This window comes from Emiliania huxleyi (assembly GCF_000372725.1).
Source record: "Emiliania huxleyi CCMP1516 unplaced genomic scaffold EMIHUscaffold_243, whole genome shotgun sequence".
Taxonomy (NCBI): Eukaryota; Haptophyta; order Isochrysidales; family Noelaerhabdaceae; genus Emiliania; species Emiliania huxleyi.
In genome coordinates, this window is record NW_005200226.1 from 169,420 (window position 1) to 185,418 (window position 15,999).

The window sequence follows — 15,999 nt, forward strand, 5'->3', positions numbered from 1 at the left end:
GCAAACCTCAAAGATGGACAGCTTTGTGCAGTTCCCCCTCGCGTCCGCTAAACATGTGCGCGCCGCACCTCCGCCGCACCTCCGCCGCACCTCCGCCCTCCCCGCCGCTCCTCCGCCCTCCTCACCGCCGCACCCTCCGCTACACCTCACCGCCGCACCTCCGCTACACCTCACAGGTACCGCTACACCTCCGCCTTCCTCACCGCTCGGGATGGCAAGGGGCGCAAGACGCCCACGCCGCCGCCGCCGGCTTGCGGCGGCGGCGGCGGCGTTGCGCGTGAGAGGGGGGCGAGGCGCACCGCTCCACCGCTCTAGACGCGGACTGCAGATCCTTGCACTCCGACTGGCACTCGAGATCTCCCCACATCTCCCCACATCTCCCCATATCTCCGACTGGCACTCGAGATCTCCCCACAGCTCCCCAGATCTCCCCAGATCTCCGACTGGCACTCGAGATCTCCCCACATCTCCCCATATCTCCCCATATCTCCCCATATCTCCGACTGGCACTCGAGATCTCCCCACATCTCCCCACATCTCCCCATATCTCCGACTGGCACTCGAGAGTGGCCACGTGATCGCTTGCCCGCCGCGGCAGAGCACGCGCAAGGCCTCCCGTGATCTCCCGCGATCTCCCGCGACCTGCCGTGATCTCCCGTGATCTCCCGCCCGCCGCCGCAGAGCACCTGCGCAGTCCCCTCCAGCCGCCTCATAGGGACCTCCCACGGGCTGGCGTAGGCCCGCCGCCGCCGAGCACCTGTACGACTTGTTTGGCATCGCCGTCCACCACGGCACGATGCAAAACGGCCACTACACCGCCTACATCCGACGGCGCGCGCCGCCGCGCTCCACGCCCGCGCGCCCCGCGCACCCCGTCCGCGCGAGTCGACTCCGCGGCACCCGCATCTCCCCATATCTCCCCGTCTCTCCCCCGTCTCTCCCCGTCTCTCCCCGTCTCTCCCCATATTCCTGCGCGGCTTGACTCTGCGGCCGCACCTTTCTGTTCCAGGCACGCGTCGTGGTTCCACTGTGACGACGCCTCCGTCACGCCGGCGACGCCAAAGGCGGTGCGCTCCTGCAAGGCGTACCTCCTCTTCTACATCCGAAAGGCCGTGAGCTGACCGGGCTCGACATTCGGTCGCGCTGCCAGGGGGGGCGCAGGCGTGCTCTCTGATACTCTGTGTCGTTTCACTCGGTTGGCGCGTGTGCAACTGCGCGTGTGTACTAACCCGGTGAGAGATCGCGTGGTTGGCGCGAGCGAGTGCGACCCGGGACCGCTGTGCAGACAAAAAGGGAGAGTGTGCTCGCCCCACACGCGCCCGGCCGCTTTTTTCGCGATCGGCCGGCTTACCGCAGTCCGCACCCATGGGGGTACACACCTCTTTGTCCGGCGTGTCCCACTGTGCACTGAGCACTGTCCCCCGTCCCCGCGCCCGCGCCGGCGGCCGCCGCAGTATGCATGTAAAACATGTCAACTTCTTGCAATCGAATCCCCCCCCAACACATGCACACGTGCGTGGGACTCGTAAATATCCACGATTCCAACACACACGACAAGGGCAGAGTGGACGTGAGCCCGTTGGGGGTGGGCAACGGGCTCGTCTATTGCGTATTGGCTAGACGGAGCCTGCGCCGGAGGAGCGGCTCCTTCCGGCGCCGGCGTGTGTCGAGCCCGGCCATCGCGATACGAGGTACTCCACGGCCTTCCGTTATGCGAACGCATGCCTGCCCATCAATCAACTGATCAAATGTACAAGGAGCTGCAGAAGAAGTTCGCAACCTATCTCTGAGCTTCCCGTTGCTGGAATTTACATATCGGCTTCCACCGCGCGGTTCGTTTTCTGCGCTGGGGCCGCGGCGGAGTAGTCCATCTGGTCGGAGCCGCGGTCTGCGTCGTCGGGCTTGTACAGCTGCGGGTCGTACGAGCCGAGGGCGCCCTTTTTGAACAGCATGCCGCCGTGCTCAGGGAAGTAAATCCCGAAGAACAGGACCGAGGTGGCCATGATGACCGCTCCGAGCATGATGAATCCCGCGTCGACGTCGACGTCGGGGGCGATGATGCCACGCGTGCCAATCACGGCGCCCAGGTTGCCGCCCGCGCCGACCATGCCCGAGACGACGCCAAGGGCCGGGCGCGAGACGTACGGGACGATACCGAAGTGCAACCCCTCGGACATCTGGACAAAGATGGAGAAGAAGACCATGACGGTGAGGGCGGTGCCGAGCAGGCCGTCGGTGTTGGCAACGCACTCGTCGCCTTCCGGGCGGTACCCGTAGTCGCCGACCATGATGAAGGGCTCGACGGTCGGGAGCACCACCTTGGCCACCTGGGCCGTGCCATAGTTGAGCCTACGAGTGTTGCGCCCGAACCCTGCCTATGCACACGGTTGTGTACGATGGGCATTGCGAGCTGCTTTGCGAGATGGCTCATGCTGATCGCTGGTCTCCTCTCACTCTGCGAAGCGAGCGAGGAGATGCCTCGCTGCATCTTTGCTGGCGCCAGCCTGCGCACCAGGTCGGGAGCCGAGGTGGGCTGTCGAGAGCTCGGCGGCAAGAGCGTGGCGCTCTACTTTGCTGGCGAGTGGTGTCCGCTCTGCCGGCGCTTCACGCCCGCCCTGCACTCATTTCACGAGCAGTACAGAGACACGATGCAGGTCGTCTTTGTGTCATCCGACATGAGCCAGGACGACGCGCAGGTGAGCTGACCGGGAGCAGCCAGGCCGTCGCCGCCTCCGTCGGACGCCACGATTGCCCTTGCCACGCTCCGTTAGGCTCACTTTGAGTCGCAGCAGGGCGACTGGCTCGCCCTCGGCTGGGGAGACAGGCGCACCGCCTTCGGAGACATTCCGACACTTCCGAGACACTTCCGAGACGCACGCGAGACCCTTCCGAGAGACACTGCCCTAGACGATTGCGCCGCGCTCTCCCCGCTCGGCGCCCTCTCCCCGCAGCCGTCGTGACACCCTCGCGGGTGTCGCCGCGCCGGCGCGGTCCAGAGACGGCGGCTGTCCTGACTTATTCTCACGTTTTTTATCTGCCTCGCAGCCTCGCCGCCGAGCTGAAGCGGCGGTACGGTGTGTGGTCGATGCGCGAGGCGGAGAGTACCCGAGATTTCCCGAGATTGCCGTGTGGTAGAGCGAGAGGCGGAGACAGAGCTCTTTGGGCTCGCGAGCCCGAGTGGGGAGCGGCGCGGGCAGAGAGCACACAGCTATGAATAGGCGGGCGAGTTTGGCATGCGCGGCCGCCGCGCAGGCGCGCGCACAGCGCGCACACCGCCTCGCGTACCGCGCCCCCTCTCGCCCTCTGGCTAGGGCGCGTGCATGACTGGGCGGCTGAACTGTCCGCCGCGCAGGCGTGCCGGCTGTGGTCGTCATCGGCAAGGGCGGCGAGGAGCTCGCTTTCAGCCAATCAAACGGACACCTCCAGGGGATGTGTAGAAAGGAGCGATTCCCCGCCCATGCGATAGGAGCTCGCTTTCCTGCCGGGCGAGCGGCACGGCGCGGCGGCCTTGCGCGAGTGGCAGCCACAGAGAGCATCGGCGTGGCCGGACGAGCTCTGACGCCGCGGTCCGATTCCGGGATATTCGTGCAGTTGCAGGGCCGGGGTGTGGGTGGTGGGTCGAGGGGCGGGGACCTAACGCGCCGTAGCGAGGAGCTAGCGAGTACGCGCGCGCGCGGGGCCGCGGGACGCGCGCGCGCGGGCCCCGCGGCCCGCCCGCCGCCGCGCCGCCCCGCGTAGCGTGTACGTACGTGCCACAGTACATTGTGGTGCCACCGCACTCTAACCCCCGCATTATAGATAAGAGAACGGTTCTCAGAGCCCAGGCGCGAAGATCGAAGTCCGAGGACCGACACGCGAAGCTTGACGGCATGCAATACACAACACCACACTGCCAGGTCCTCACGAGACACGACGCGCCGCGCGCGCTCACGAAACCTACCTACTCCGTCTCGCGCGCGATGGCGAATCCCAAGACGCAGTGGCCAAAGTCGAGCGCCGCGATGCCGTTCGTGGCTCCTGCCGAGTCGAGGTGGTACCGCTCGTGGATCTCGTAGAGCGAGAGGACGAGGCGCGCCGCCCGCGCGCGGACCGCCGAGGGGAAGAGCGAGTGGCTTGCCGGCGACCATGGCGCCGCCGCCCGCCGAACCAGCGCCGCCGCCTCGCCCTCGCCGCCCACAGCGCGCTGCAACGGCGTCGGCTCGCCCTCGTGCAAGCTTGCGCCGCTGCGCAAGAGGGATGTGGCGCGGGCGGCGGTGAGCGTCTCAAGGTGCGCGAGCGGCGTCCAGCCGCGGCTGGCGAGCAGCCAGGCGGCGAGGTCGGCTTGGCCTTCGCTGTTTGCAATCGATTCGGCCATGCGCTCGGTGCCGCGGGACGCGCCATACGAGGAGAGGAGCTTGACGATCTCGAGCCTACCGTGCTGAGTACGCCAACCTCAGGTCGGGAAGACGGTATTGTGTAGTGTGTTCAGAGCACCGCGTGAATACAACGGAGAGGAGTACAGTGAATACAGCGGGATACGGGTGAATGCAGCGGAGTACGTGTCCTCTCGGGCGCTAGTTGGGAGGCAGGAATACGTGTTCCGCTTCTAGGATCTCGAGCCGGCCAGACACGCACGAGACGAGCAGAGGCGTGACGCCGCTGTTGTTGGTCTGGTCGATCGCCGCGCCGGCCTCGAGGAGCAGCCGGACGATCTCGACGAGGCCCGCGGCGCACGTCATGAGCAGTGGCGTTGCGCCACTGTTCGACGCTTGGTTGATCGCCGCGCTCGAGCGGAGGAGCAGCCGGGCGCACTCGGCGTGGCCGTGAATGCAAGCAGCGCTCAGCGGCGTGAGTCCGTCACCCTCGGCCTGGTTGATCGCCGCGCCAGCCTCGAGGAGCAGCCGGACGCACTCGAGGTGGCCGTTCTGGCACGCGATGTACAGCGGCGTGGCGCCGTCGTCACTGGCTTGGTCGGTCGCCGCGCTGGCCTCGAGGAGCAGCCGAGCGATCGCGATCTGCCCCTCCTGGCAGGCGACGAGCATCGGCGTGCGGCCTTCAGCGTCTGCTTGGTTGACCGCCGCGCCAGCCTCGAGGAGCAGCCGGGCGCAGCTGATCTCACCAGTCAAGCTCGCGGCACTCAGCGGCGTGGTGCCTTCATCATCGGCTTGGTCGACTGCCGCGCCAGCCTCGAGGAGCAGCCGCACGCACTCGAGGTTGCCCTTCTCGCATGCGATGTACAGCGGCGTGGTGCCTTCTCCATCAGCTTGGTTAATCGCCGCGCTAGCCTCGAGGAGCAGCCGGACGCACTCGACATGGCCCTCCTGGCAGGCGATGTACAGAGGCGTGGCGCCGTCCTCGTCCGCCTGGCCGACAGAAGCGCGGGCCTCGAGGAGCAGCCGGGCGCACTCAATCTGCCCCTCCTGGCACGCGATGTACAGCGCGGAAGCGCCGCCGCCAGTCGTCGCCCCGATGCTCGCGCCACCTTCGAGCAGCAGCCGCACCGCCTCGGCCTGCCCGTGACGAGCGGCCAAGGTCAGCAGCGTGTCCTGATTCTCGGTGTCGTGCCGCGCGTCGAGCTGGGCCGCGAGCGACGTGCCGCGCGTCCGCCGCCCGGAGAGGAGGGCGCGCAGCGAGTTCAGGTCGCCCCGGGCCAGGTCTGCGAGGATGGGCGCTGTGGCGCAGCTGTCTGCTAGGCCCCTCGGTGTTCACAGCGGAGTGCCTGGATTCCAGCAAAAGAATTCAACAGCAAAAGAATTTTAAGACCAAACTCCCAGGAGGAAGTGACAAGGGAGAGAACGACGAGAGTGGGACGGCCGCGAGGTGGCATGAAGGTTGCAGCGAGAATCGGCGAGAGACTGCGAAAAGAGATAGGAAGAGGCAGACTCCCTATGGTGGGCGACGGCTAGCGCATCACACTCCTCTCCTTAAAATCCCTGTGTGGTGGCGGCGTGCCGTCCTCCCATCCCTCCCTTGGGTTGTCTGTTTTCTTTCTTTCTTTCTTTTCAAACTCCCTAGAATTTTTCCACGCACTGTGCTGCAATACCAAAACAACAACTGTGCTGTGAATCGAGTGGCAACCAACAGCTCTAGCCCCCGTTGGTTCTGCAACAGAAACATGCGCAAAAAAACTCACCGCGCTGCACGTCGAAACCTACTCCGTCTCGCGCGCGATGGCGAATCCCAAATCCCAAGACGCAGTGGCCAAAGTCGAGCGCCGCGATGCCGTTCGTGGCTCCTGCCGAGTCGAGGTGGTACCGCTCGTGGATCTCGTAGAGCGAGAGGACGAGGAGCGCCGCCCGCGCGCGGGCCGCCGAGGGGAAGAGCGAGTGGCTTGCCGGCGACCACGGCGCCGCCGCCCGCCGAACCAGCACTTGGAGCACTTGGAGTGCAGTCAGTAACCGCACATCCAGGGCCGGGGAGCTAAGAACCAGCGCCGCCGCCTCGCCCTCGCCGCCCACAGCGCGCTGCAACGGCGTCGGCTCGCCCTCGTGCAAGCTTGCGCCGCCGCGCAGCAGGGAGGTGGCGCGGGCGGCGGTGAGGGTCTCAAGGTGCGCGAGCGGCATCCAGCCTCGGCTGGCGACCAGCCAGGCGGCGAGGTCGGCTTGGCCTTCGCTGTTTGCAATCGATTCGGCCATGCGCTCGGTGCCGCGGGACGCGCCATACGAGGAGAGGAGCTTGACGATCTCGAGCCTACCGTGCTGAATACGCCAGCCTCAGGGCGGGAATACGGTATCGTGTAGTGTCTTCAGAGCACCGCGTGAATACAACGGAGAGGAGTACAGTGAATACAGCGGGATACGGGTGAATACAGCAACGTACATGTCCTCTCGGGCGCTAGTTGGGAGGCAGGAATAGGTATTCCGCTTCTAGGATCTCGAGCCGGCCAGACACGCACGAGACGAGCAGAGGCGTGACGCCGCTGTTGTTGGTCTGGTCGATCGCCGCGCCGGCCTCGAGGAGCAGCCGGACGATCTCGACGAGGCCCGCAGCGCACGTCATGAGCAGTGGCGTTGCGCCACTGTTCGACGCTTGGTTGATCGCCGCGCTCGAGCGGAGGAGCAGCCGGGCGCACTCGGCGTGGCCGTGAATGCAAGCAGCGCTCAGCGGCGTGAGTCCGTCACCCTCGGCCTGGTTGATCGCCGCGCCAGCCTCGAGGAGCAGCCGGACGCACTCGAGGTGGCCGTTCTGGCACGCGATGTACAGCGGAGTGGCGCCGTCGTCACTGGCTTGGTCGGTCGCCGCGCTGGCCTCGAGGAGCAGCCGAGCGATCGCGATCTGCCCCTCCTGGCAGGCGACGAGCATCGGCGTGCGGCCTTCAGCGTCTGCTTGGTTGACCGCCGCGCCAGCCTCGAGGAGCAGCCGGGCGCAGCTGATCTCGCCAGTCAAGCTCGCAGCACTCAGCGGCGTGGTGCCTTCATCATCGGCTTGGTCGACTGCCGCGCCAGCCTCGAGGAGCAGCCGCACGCACTCGAGGTTGCCCTTCTCGCATGCGATATACAGCGGCGTGGTGCCTTCTCCATCAGCTTGGTTAATCGCCGCGCTAGCCTCGAGGAGCAGCCGGACGCACTCGACATGGCCCTCCTGGCAGGCGATGTACAGAGGCGTGGCGCCGTCCTCGTCCGCCTGGCCGACAGAAGCGCGGGCCTCGAGGAGCAGCCGGGCGCACTCAATCTGCCCCTCCTGGCACGCGATGTACAGCGCGGAAGCGCCGCCGCCAGTCGTCGCCCCGATGCTCGCGCCACCTTCGAGCAGCAGCAGCACCGCCTCGGCCTGCCCGTGACGAGCGGCCAAGGTGAGCAGCGTGTCCTGATTCTCTGTGTCGTGCCGCGCGTCGAGCTGGGCCGCGAGCGACGTGCCGCGCGTCCGCCGCCCGGAGAGGAGGGCGCGCAGCGAGTTCAGGTCGCCCCGGGCCAGGTCTGCGAGGATGGGCGCTGTGGCGCAGCTGTCTGCTAGGCCCCTCGGTGTTCACAGCGGAGTGCCTGGATTCCAGCAAAAGAATTCAACAGCAAAAGAATTTTAAGACCAAACTCCCTAGAATTTTTCCACGCACTGTGCTGCAATACCAAAACAACAACTGTGCTGTGAATCGAGTGGCAACCAACAGCTCTAGCCCCCGTTGGTTCTGCAACAGAAACATGCGCAAAAAAACTCGGTGTCCGTGAACAGAGTCCGTGATGCTACAGGGCGGGCGCGGGGGTGGAGGGTGAGTATGAGGCGGAGATGATGGAGGCGCTCGCCGTGCGGCGATTGAGCGCCTCCCTCTCTCTCCGGCGTCCGCGACTGCGATCGGTTGAGGTTGTAACATTATGGATGTTCTGTTCCGGTTTGTTTGTGTGCGCGAAAAAAGGGAAAAGAACAACAGACGTAGAGAGGGCTGGCCCCAGCATGCAAGGGAAAAAGGGCGTGCAAAGTCTAGGGTACGATACTTGACCCCCCCCCCCTTGGGGCCTCGTGTTTTTCGTGCCAAACCAGCGCGATCTCGGCGGGGCGTCAGCGCCTCTCGGAGGGGCATCATGCGCTCCCGGGGCCGCCCGACGGCGCGGGCCTCTTGCCGATGGACCCAGCCGAGGTGCCCGACCAGTCGCAGCCGCGCTGACGCGCCGCGCGCGACCACCAGCCAGCTTTTCGAGGGGCCCGAGCACGGTGCGCCGAAAGAGTAGACACTCTCCGGTCCATCCGGAATTTTGTCGTTTTAGTTAGCACTGCTGCTGCAGACAGGGCCCGCGTGACCCCATGCCCTTCCCGGATCCAGCTCGCTGAGGTGTGACGCCACCCCGATGACCGCCCACAGGTGGCTGACGAAGCGCCACTCATCGCTGCTTTCGCGCGCCTGCTCCACAGAGGGCTCCTGCGGCTCTCCCTCGTCGCGTGACCGCCGCCGACAGCATCTGCTCGGTCGTGCCCGCCGGCGCGGAGCTGCGCCACGTCGAATTGTTCGGTGGCTCGACCGCCGGCGCGCCCACCCTCGCCTCCTGCGCGCCTCACACCCAGTATTTTCCTCGCGCGCGGCCGACAAAGTAGGCACACGACCACCTCCCTCCCACTCACCCCCCCCCACGATGCACAGCCCGTCCACTCTCGCCGGCAAGGCGCACGGAACGCCCAATTTGGGCTGGAAATGCCGCCGCCACGGGTTGGTGGCGCCCTCGGCAGCGGGGCAGCGCCACGCCGCGCAAACTTGCGCGACAAACTTGCGACCTCTGTCCCTCGTATTCACCCCAGATTTTGCCCTATCCAGGCTCACCCGGTACCGCGAGCGACGAGCCGCGCCAAGTTTGCTCCATTTCCGACAAGTTCATCACGCCCGAACGCCGATCTTCGGCCGCCTGGAGGCCCAGGACGGGGCTCGGGACCGGCCAGGTGTGGATTCTCCACGGCGCTGCGGTGTATCTGCGCGCCCATGGCGCGTTCAAGGGTGTGCCTGAGGCGTGTAGACTGCGGGGCGCCGCGATAGCGCGGCGCCGACGGTTGTGTCGCGCACTGTCACACCCACGACACGGTCACAGTGTGTGTGCAGTGCGTCCACTCCGGCGACCGTGACGCCGTCGGCGCTCGCCTATACCGGCTAGTGTGGAGCTTTCAGTGTGGTTGCGTGTTGTACTAGTGATGCTGCACTAGGCGGCCCGTTTTTAGCAAAAACCAGATACCACATCGCGTGTGGTCGTCGAAAAACCGCATCTTCGCCCGTCTGGGACCTCTTCGTACGGCTCCAAAAACCGCTCCTTAACGACGGCTACGCGGCCCGGCGGTCGATCTGCGCCTTCTCAGCGGTGGAGGGGATGTGGGCGGTATGTGCGTACCGCGTGGTGTTGCGACGGTTTGACGAGTGCGACTCCCAGCGTCGACTTTTCGACCCCACGGAGCCTCTGCTGCTCCGGGGGGGGGGGGGTCTGCAGACCACCCGGCCGAACTTCAGAGTCGCGGTGCTCCTCAAATACCGCTCAAACGCCCACGATGTTGTGGAGGGGACATATGCTGATGATCCTGGCCCGATTGGTTCGCTCAGAAAGCTTCTGGGCGGTCGTTAAGGTTCGCTCCCCGCACACCGGCCCGGAAGTATCGTACCCTAGAAAAGAAAAAACAGGGAGTGTTGGGTCGGCGGACGGCACTGCTGTGAATACGTTACGGGAAACGGACGGTACGTGGGTCTGTGGGACAACGGCGAGACAAGAGACAATGCACACAACGAAACGTTTTTTATAATATACCAAAAAGAGGGCTACACGAGGCCCTCTACGCTGGGGCGCCGGCGCCCTACTGGGCGCCCCTCGCTCCCTTCCCCTTAGAACCCCCCATCCCGCTAGCCCCCCCCCGCGGTCCCTCGCGGTCGCGCGACGCCGCACCAATGGCGCGCTGTGCCTCGTCCGCGAGCGCCGTCCAGAGCTGCACCGACAGTCGTTGCAGCGCAAACGGCATCCATTCGCGCGCCGACCAAGGTTCGAATTCGCCGCGCAACATTTCACCCCCACAGGACCCCGCCCACCCCCCCTCATGGTCCCACCTAGTACAGGCCAAGTCAGGTTTTTGCTCATGGTGCATTCACTCACACCACCGCAGTACAATCGATTGAGTCCGGGTTTTTTTATGCGTATGATTGTAAGGGCGTGGGGACCCGCCCCAGGACAGGCTCTGGCGTTCGATGGAGCGCTCTGGTGCCGAGGAGAGCCGCTGGCACGAGGTAGATGTGAAGCCACGACGGGTCGATACAGCAGGCCGACCAGAGAGTGCAGAGTGAGCACTGCCCCTCTCCAAGATCGACTCCTGTGAAGAAGCCCGCCTAGGACCATCAAGGGGAGACCAGGTACACTTAGCTCTCGGCCCCTCGAGACCGGATCGGCCGCCACCAGCACTCGAGATCGCCGGACTACCGATCGCCACCCCCGACCCCACCGTCGTCATGGTGGGTAGTAGCGGCGCCACGGCCGTAAATGCGAACTCTGTGCGGGAGGAGAGAGCGTGAACCGTCAGTCTTGACTCCGAGCCTCGACGCTCAGAGCGAGAGGGCTCGGCGTCGCACCCTAACGGAGGCCTTCTACTCGCAAGCTTTGCCGCGCCTCGCCGAGATGTTACAAGCGCGAGGCAAATCCAAATGGGTATTCCTCACCTCCTCTTATGCAAGCACTGCCGCCCAGCGCGAGGCTCTGTACGCCAAAGGCAGTCGTGAGGCGAATGCCAGCGTTGTGGCCATCGACCATCGCAACCCCGCCGTCGTAATGTTCGCGCTGTCCATGTGTGGCGGTGCGGTGTTCAACTTTGGGTCATTCAGTTGGTGGGCCTCCTTTCTCACCGGAGGCCCTGTCCTCTTCGATGCGACACTAACGGACAGCACCAAGAGACGTTGGTGCTCATCATTTCATCATTGGCAGCCTTCCTGCGGTAGAGATGCCGAAGGTTTCGTGATGGCCCATCTGCCCAGTTCGTGGACGCCTATTGGCAGACCGAGCGGCCATGCGATGCGCATGTGCGCGAAACCGGGGTCTCAACTGAACTACAGCTCGCTAGCCGAGCCTAGCCTGCCGGCGGCGGCCCCGGCCTTCTCGTCTGCCGTCTCCTCGACGGGGGCGTCCTCGCTCGTGAGCTGCTCGCCGCTCACCGTGCCCGCCCTCGTCCTCGTCCTCCTCCCTATCGCAACCTACGCCTCCTGGCGACTCGTTTTGGAGCGGGTTGTGTGGCCTCGTGAGCCGTGTTAGGGGCTAAGAAAAATCTCAAGACACCTTGACGAGACGGACGCCCCGGGCATCTGGCGTCTGTGCGTCCCAGGGGGGCTCTGCTAGGGGCTCTGGGCCGTCTGCCCGGGCCCGCTGCACTAGAGCTGTCAAACGTTAAGAGCTGAACAGTGTTGCTAGTGTTAACAGTAACAACAGAACAACAGTGGGGCTCCCCAACAACAGTAGCTAACGTTAGGCCAGCTGAACAACAATAAGGAAGGCCTGGCAGTGACCCACGACGATCTCCAGCGTCCAGTGCGGGTAATACCCGAAAATACCTGGAATGTGGAAAAACCCAGGTATTTTCGGGTTTTACCCGGGTTTTTTGGCATTTTCTGCTTGCTGACCACTGAACAACAGTAACAACAGTAACAAACAGTAACAGCTTGGGCTGGGGAGAACACTTGAACAACGTTGAGGATTTCAGCCAACAATAGTGCAACTGTTAGGCCCAAAGTTAACGTTTGACAGCTCGCTGCACGAGTAGGGGGTGCGCGGCGCCCCAAAATATGAGACCGACCCAGGTCGCAGTTCTCTTGCGCTTCGGCGGTTAGTCGGGTCACGAACCCGAACACCCTTCGGAGTCGCTCCTCATCGCAAACCCTGTCCGCAGTCCGCCTTCGGGTACGTACTGTACAAACGACGATTTTTCCCGTCGGCCCTCTCTCGAGGGTCGGACTCCGCTCTTTTGTGTCGGGCCTCTCACGGACCGCGGCGCGCTCTCCACCTCCACGACTCGAGCTTTGCGGCCGCGGGCCGGCGGTCAGATGATGTGGAAGCCCTCGGTGTCCGAGACCGCCTTGAGCAGCTGCGCCTTGAGCTTGGACTTTGTCGTGTACTCGGGCAGCAGCAGGTGGTTGAAGCAGGTGTGCGCCGACGGGAGTCGCTCCTCGTCGGAGCCGTTGCGCGAGATGACGAAGGAGAGGTTGCCGAGCCCCTTGATTGGCACCCGGTCCGACCCGGTGCAAAAGAAGAGGAACTTCTTCTTCATCTCGAGCGGCAGCTCGTGGATCACCTCCCACAGCAGCGCGATGCACGGGCTGTCGCAGGAGAAGCCGTCGTCGTACTGCGTCACCCGCTCCAGCGCCTCGAAGTCGAGATTTGGCGAGCCGCACAGCAGCAGCTCGAGCTCCTCCCACCGGAAGAGCTGGATCGCCTATACGGGGAGATATGGGGAGATGTGGGGAGATGCGGGGAGATGTGGGGAGGTGTGGGGAGGTGTGGGGAGGTGTGGGGAGGTGTGGGCAGGTGTGGGCAGGTGTGGGGAGATGTGGGGAGATGTGGGGAGGTGTGGGGAGGTGTGGGGAGGTGTGGGGAGGTGTGGGGAGGTGTGGGGAGGTGTGGGGAGGTGTGGGGAGGTGTGGGGAGGTGTGGGGAGGTGTGGGGTGATGTGGGGAGGTGTGGGGAGAGCTGGGGAGAGGTGGGGAGAGGCGTGTAGAAACGGCGCGCCGACAGAAACTGCTGCAGCACGACCACGATCCTCGCGAGAGCAGGCTCCGGCCAGTGCGACCACCAGCGCGCCACCTGCGGGAGATATGGGGAGATTTGGGGAGATATGGGGAGATATGTGACCACCAGCGCGCCACCTGCGGGAGATATGGGGAGATATGGGGAGAGATGTGACCACCAGCGCGCCACCTGCGCGGCCGCGCCCTCCTCGAGCGACGCGATGAGCGAGCAGAGAGGCAGCAGCACCTGATGCGTCACATCGAGGACAGGGCTACCCGGCACTTCTGCGAGGTGGAGCCCCGGCGTTCCCCTACCCCCACTGTACCCGCGGCCAGTTACCCTACCCCCCACTGTACCCGAATCCAGAAGAGGAGCCGCGGCGGCGCCCCGCCGGACCGTCCTCGTGGAGCCAATAGTGACTACCACTACTGGACCCCACTGGACCCGGGCGGAGGAACGCCAGGGGAGAGACTGGTCTGGGGGTGGTCTCTCGGCCCGATCTCGGCCCGATCTCGGCCCGATCTCGGCCCGATCTCGGCCCGATCTCGGCCCGATCTCGGCCCGATCTCGGCCCGATCTCGCGCGCCGGCTTGTGGTGCTGCGGCTCAAGCAGCAGCGGGTTGGCCATCAGTACGAGCAGCCAGCGGAGGGAGCCGCCCTCTCTCTGCAGGGGGCAGTTGCCCTCGGTGAGCAGCTTGTAGGCGCCGCGGCCGCGGAGCAGCGCGTGCGCCTGCGGGGAGAGGTCGAGGAAAGGTCGCGGAAGGGGGCGTTGACGGGGGCGCGGGCCCGCGCCAGCAGCAGGGGGCGCACCCCGCGCATGACGACGTTTCCGAGCCGGTCGGCGGCCGTGAAGCCGGCGCTGTCTGGCGGCGAAGAGAAGAGCAGCGAGTACGCCTCGCCGACGGCGCCTGCGCGCGTGCGGTAGGGCGTGGCGGAGGGTGTTTGCGGTGGAGGCCTTGCGGAGGCGGCGCTGGCGCAGCCGTGCGCTGGCGCAGCCGTGCGCTGGCGCAGCCGTGCGCTGGCGAGGCCGTGCGCTGGCGAGATCGTGCACTGGTGAAGCGATCACACTGGCCAGGCACTGGAAGCGGCGACGTGAGGCGGCCCGTGTCAGGCGAGGTGAGGGCGGTGTCTGCGCTGCGTCTGCGCTGCGTCTGCACGTGCGGCGCCTGCGTCCACACCGCTGAGCTCCGAGGGGTCGACGGCGAGCTGGGCGGCCTCCGCCTCGCGCGCGGCGCTGCTGGAGACGAAGGAGCGGCTGAGCGCCTCGGCGCTCGAGAAGACCTCCGCCAGCGACGCCTCCAGCGCGTGCATACTCTCTGGCGCGCCAGACGAGGCGGAGGCGCAGAGCTGCTGCAGCAGCGGCAGGGAGAGGAAGGGAGGCAGCTCGTCGCAGAGCGCGTGGTCGCCGCACTGCGCCAGCTCGAGGCTCAGCAGCGCGGCGCGCGTCGGGTCGAGCTCACTCGCGTCTGCAGAGCTTCGGCAGTGCCGATTCGGGCAGCCTGGCCGACCACAGCCTCTGGTCAGCTGCGCAAAGTAACGCCGCACCAGGGCGGACACACGATCCCTGTCCTTGGCGGTGTCGTCAACGTCCATTGCCTCAGAGGTCGACGAGGCCATGGCGCGGCGGCTTACCAATCAGCGGCAAGAGTGCTTCCAGCGCCGGTGTGTCGGTCGTGAAGACCTCTGCACCGCGGATTTCTTTTTCTTTTTAGAGAGATCGCCGAACCTTCTACCCTTATAAGTCTCTCGTGTCGGCGCCGACGCTCTTTTAACGTAGAACGTCCCAGCTGAACACCGCCCGCCGACGATCGATCAGTCCACAATCGTCGGCCCGCACCCCGCAGCGACCCGCAGCGATGGATGCCGCCCCCCACGGCCCCTACGGCCGACGCGCCGATGCACGACCGGCCTCCGTCGGACGGCTCTCCGGCCTCTCCGGCCGCTGCCGCCCGCGCTGCTGCCGATCCGGTCCCCTTCACGCTCCGCACAAGCAACGACAACTTTGAGGTCGCCGGCTTTGGCCAGGTGCCCACCACCTGCTTGCCTCCATGTTCACGCTTCGCGCCCCTTCCCCCCCCTCTGACGCCGCCGTATACCGTAGGTGAGGGGCACGACTACCCGCCTGGAAGGCGCTCTCATCAGCAAGTCACCCAGGCACCAACTCCTGGGCTATTTTGCCATCGCGAGCGGCCTCTCCGAGTGCACCCGTTGCGAGGGCGGGACCTATCAGAGCGAGGCGAGAGCGGCGGGCTGCATCGCGTGCGAAATGGGCAGCTACTGCGCCGAGGGCGCGTCGGCGCCGCTGCCCTGCGAAAAGGGCACGTACTCGAATAAGACAAACCTCGAGTCGGCGGGCGGCTGCGAGGGCTGCCCAGAGGGCCACGCTTGCACCACCGGCAGCGTGGCTCCCGTGCCGTGCCGTGCCGGCACGTTTGCCTTTGGCTCGCGCAACGCCGAGTGCGAGCTCTGCAGGGCGGGAACGTACCAGAACGGCACTGGCGCCTCCAGCTGCCTGCCGTGTGGAAGTGGCAGCTTCTGCCCCAGGAGATGGGACAGCGAAGGAGGAGCCCAAACACGTATGGGAGGTTTCGTTGATGCGTCACGCTGCCCGGCGTCTCTCACTTTCCGGGACAGCCCCGCCCTTGTGAGGCAGGAAAGTGACGACTACCCCGTACGCCCTGTTGCATCATACCCCATCGCCGACCGCCCATTCCCCCCTCTAGTGGGGGAAATGGTGATTTTTGAATGAACGCCTCGCGCAAAACCACCGCTACCATGCCAAAGAAGACCCTTGTGGGCTATCCAGAACACCTAAGATCATGCCCTAGCTCTAAAGTGGGCCCGAGATACGCCAGCTAAACCC

General features: G+C 65.4%; 4 protein-coding genes across 4 annotated transcripts; 1 reads left to right on the forward strand and 3 right to left on the reverse strand.

Moving 5' to 3' along the window:
* Nucleotides 1-1,808: 1,808 nt before the first annotated feature.
* EMIHUDRAFT_237012 (hypothetical protein) lies at nucleotides 1,809-2,404 on the reverse strand (the record flags this gene model as incomplete). The annotated part of the gene is made up of 2 exons (XM_005778565.1): nucleotides 1,809-2,327; nucleotides 2,396-2,404. The coding sequence occupies 2 exons, from the start codon at nucleotides 2,402-2,404 to the stop codon at nucleotides 1,809-1,811; spliced, it is 528 nt and encodes a 175-aa protein (XP_005778622.1).
* A 25-nt stretch (nucleotides 2,405-2,429) lies between these two features.
* On the forward strand, nucleotides 2,430-3,559 carry EMIHUDRAFT_237013 (hypothetical protein; the record flags this gene model as incomplete). Its single annotated transcript, XM_005778566.1, has 2 exons — nucleotides 2,430-2,696; nucleotides 3,467-3,559. The coding sequence occupies 2 exons, from the start codon at nucleotides 2,430-2,432 to the stop codon at nucleotides 3,557-3,559; spliced, it is 360 nt and encodes a 119-aa protein (XP_005778623.1).
* A 4,919-nt stretch (nucleotides 3,560-8,478) lies between these two features.
* Nucleotides 8,479-9,611, reverse strand: EMIHUDRAFT_367067 (hypothetical protein). The gene is made up of 3 exons (XM_005778567.1): nucleotides 9,218-9,611; nucleotides 8,773-8,932; nucleotides 8,479-8,625 (listed from the first exon to the last, which is right to left on the reverse strand). Exons 1-2 carry the CDS (start codon nucleotides 9,276-9,278, stop codon nucleotides 8,790-8,792), a joined length of 204 nt encoding a protein of 67 aa, XP_005778624.1. The 5' UTR covers nucleotides 9,279-9,611; the 3' UTR covers nucleotides 8,479-8,625; nucleotides 8,773-8,789.
* Nucleotides 9,612-12,215: 2,604 nt separating this feature from the next.
* EMIHUDRAFT_469045 (putative ubiquitin-protein ligase) lies at nucleotides 12,216-14,782 on the reverse strand. The gene is made up of 6 exons (XM_005778568.1): nucleotides 14,303-14,782; nucleotides 13,947-14,044; nucleotides 13,723-13,866; nucleotides 13,326-13,382; nucleotides 13,161-13,211; nucleotides 12,216-12,843 (listed from the first exon to the last, which is right to left on the reverse strand). Exons 1-6 carry the CDS (start codon nucleotides 14,751-14,753, stop codon nucleotides 12,451-12,453), a joined length of 1,194 nt encoding a protein of 397 aa, XP_005778625.1. The 5' UTR covers nucleotides 14,754-14,782; the 3' UTR covers nucleotides 12,216-12,450.
* Nucleotides 14,783-15,999: the final 1,217 nt, after the last annotated feature.

Coding starts and splice junctions, on each gene's coding strand:
- EMIHUDRAFT_367067 (XM_005778567.1), bottom strand. CDS start 9,278: ATGAACTTGTCGGAAATGGAGCAAACTTGGCGCGGCTCGTCGCTCGCG. Junction 8,933..9,217: donor GCTCGCGGTACCGGGTGAGC/CTGGATAGGGCA, acceptor GGGTGGGCGCGC/CGGCGGTCGAGCCACCGAAC.
- EMIHUDRAFT_469045 (XM_005778568.1), bottom strand. CDS start 14,753: ATGGCCTCGTCGACCTCTGAGGCAATGGACGTTGACGACACCGCCAAG. Junction 13,867..13,946: donor GAAACGTCGTCATGCGCGGG/GTGCGCCCCCTG, acceptor CTCTCCCCGCAG/GCGCACGCGCTGCTCCGCGG. Junction 13,212..13,325: donor AGGAGGGCGCGGCCGCGCAG/GTGGCGCGCTGG, acceptor TATCTCCCGCAG/GTGGCGCGCTGGTGGTCGCA.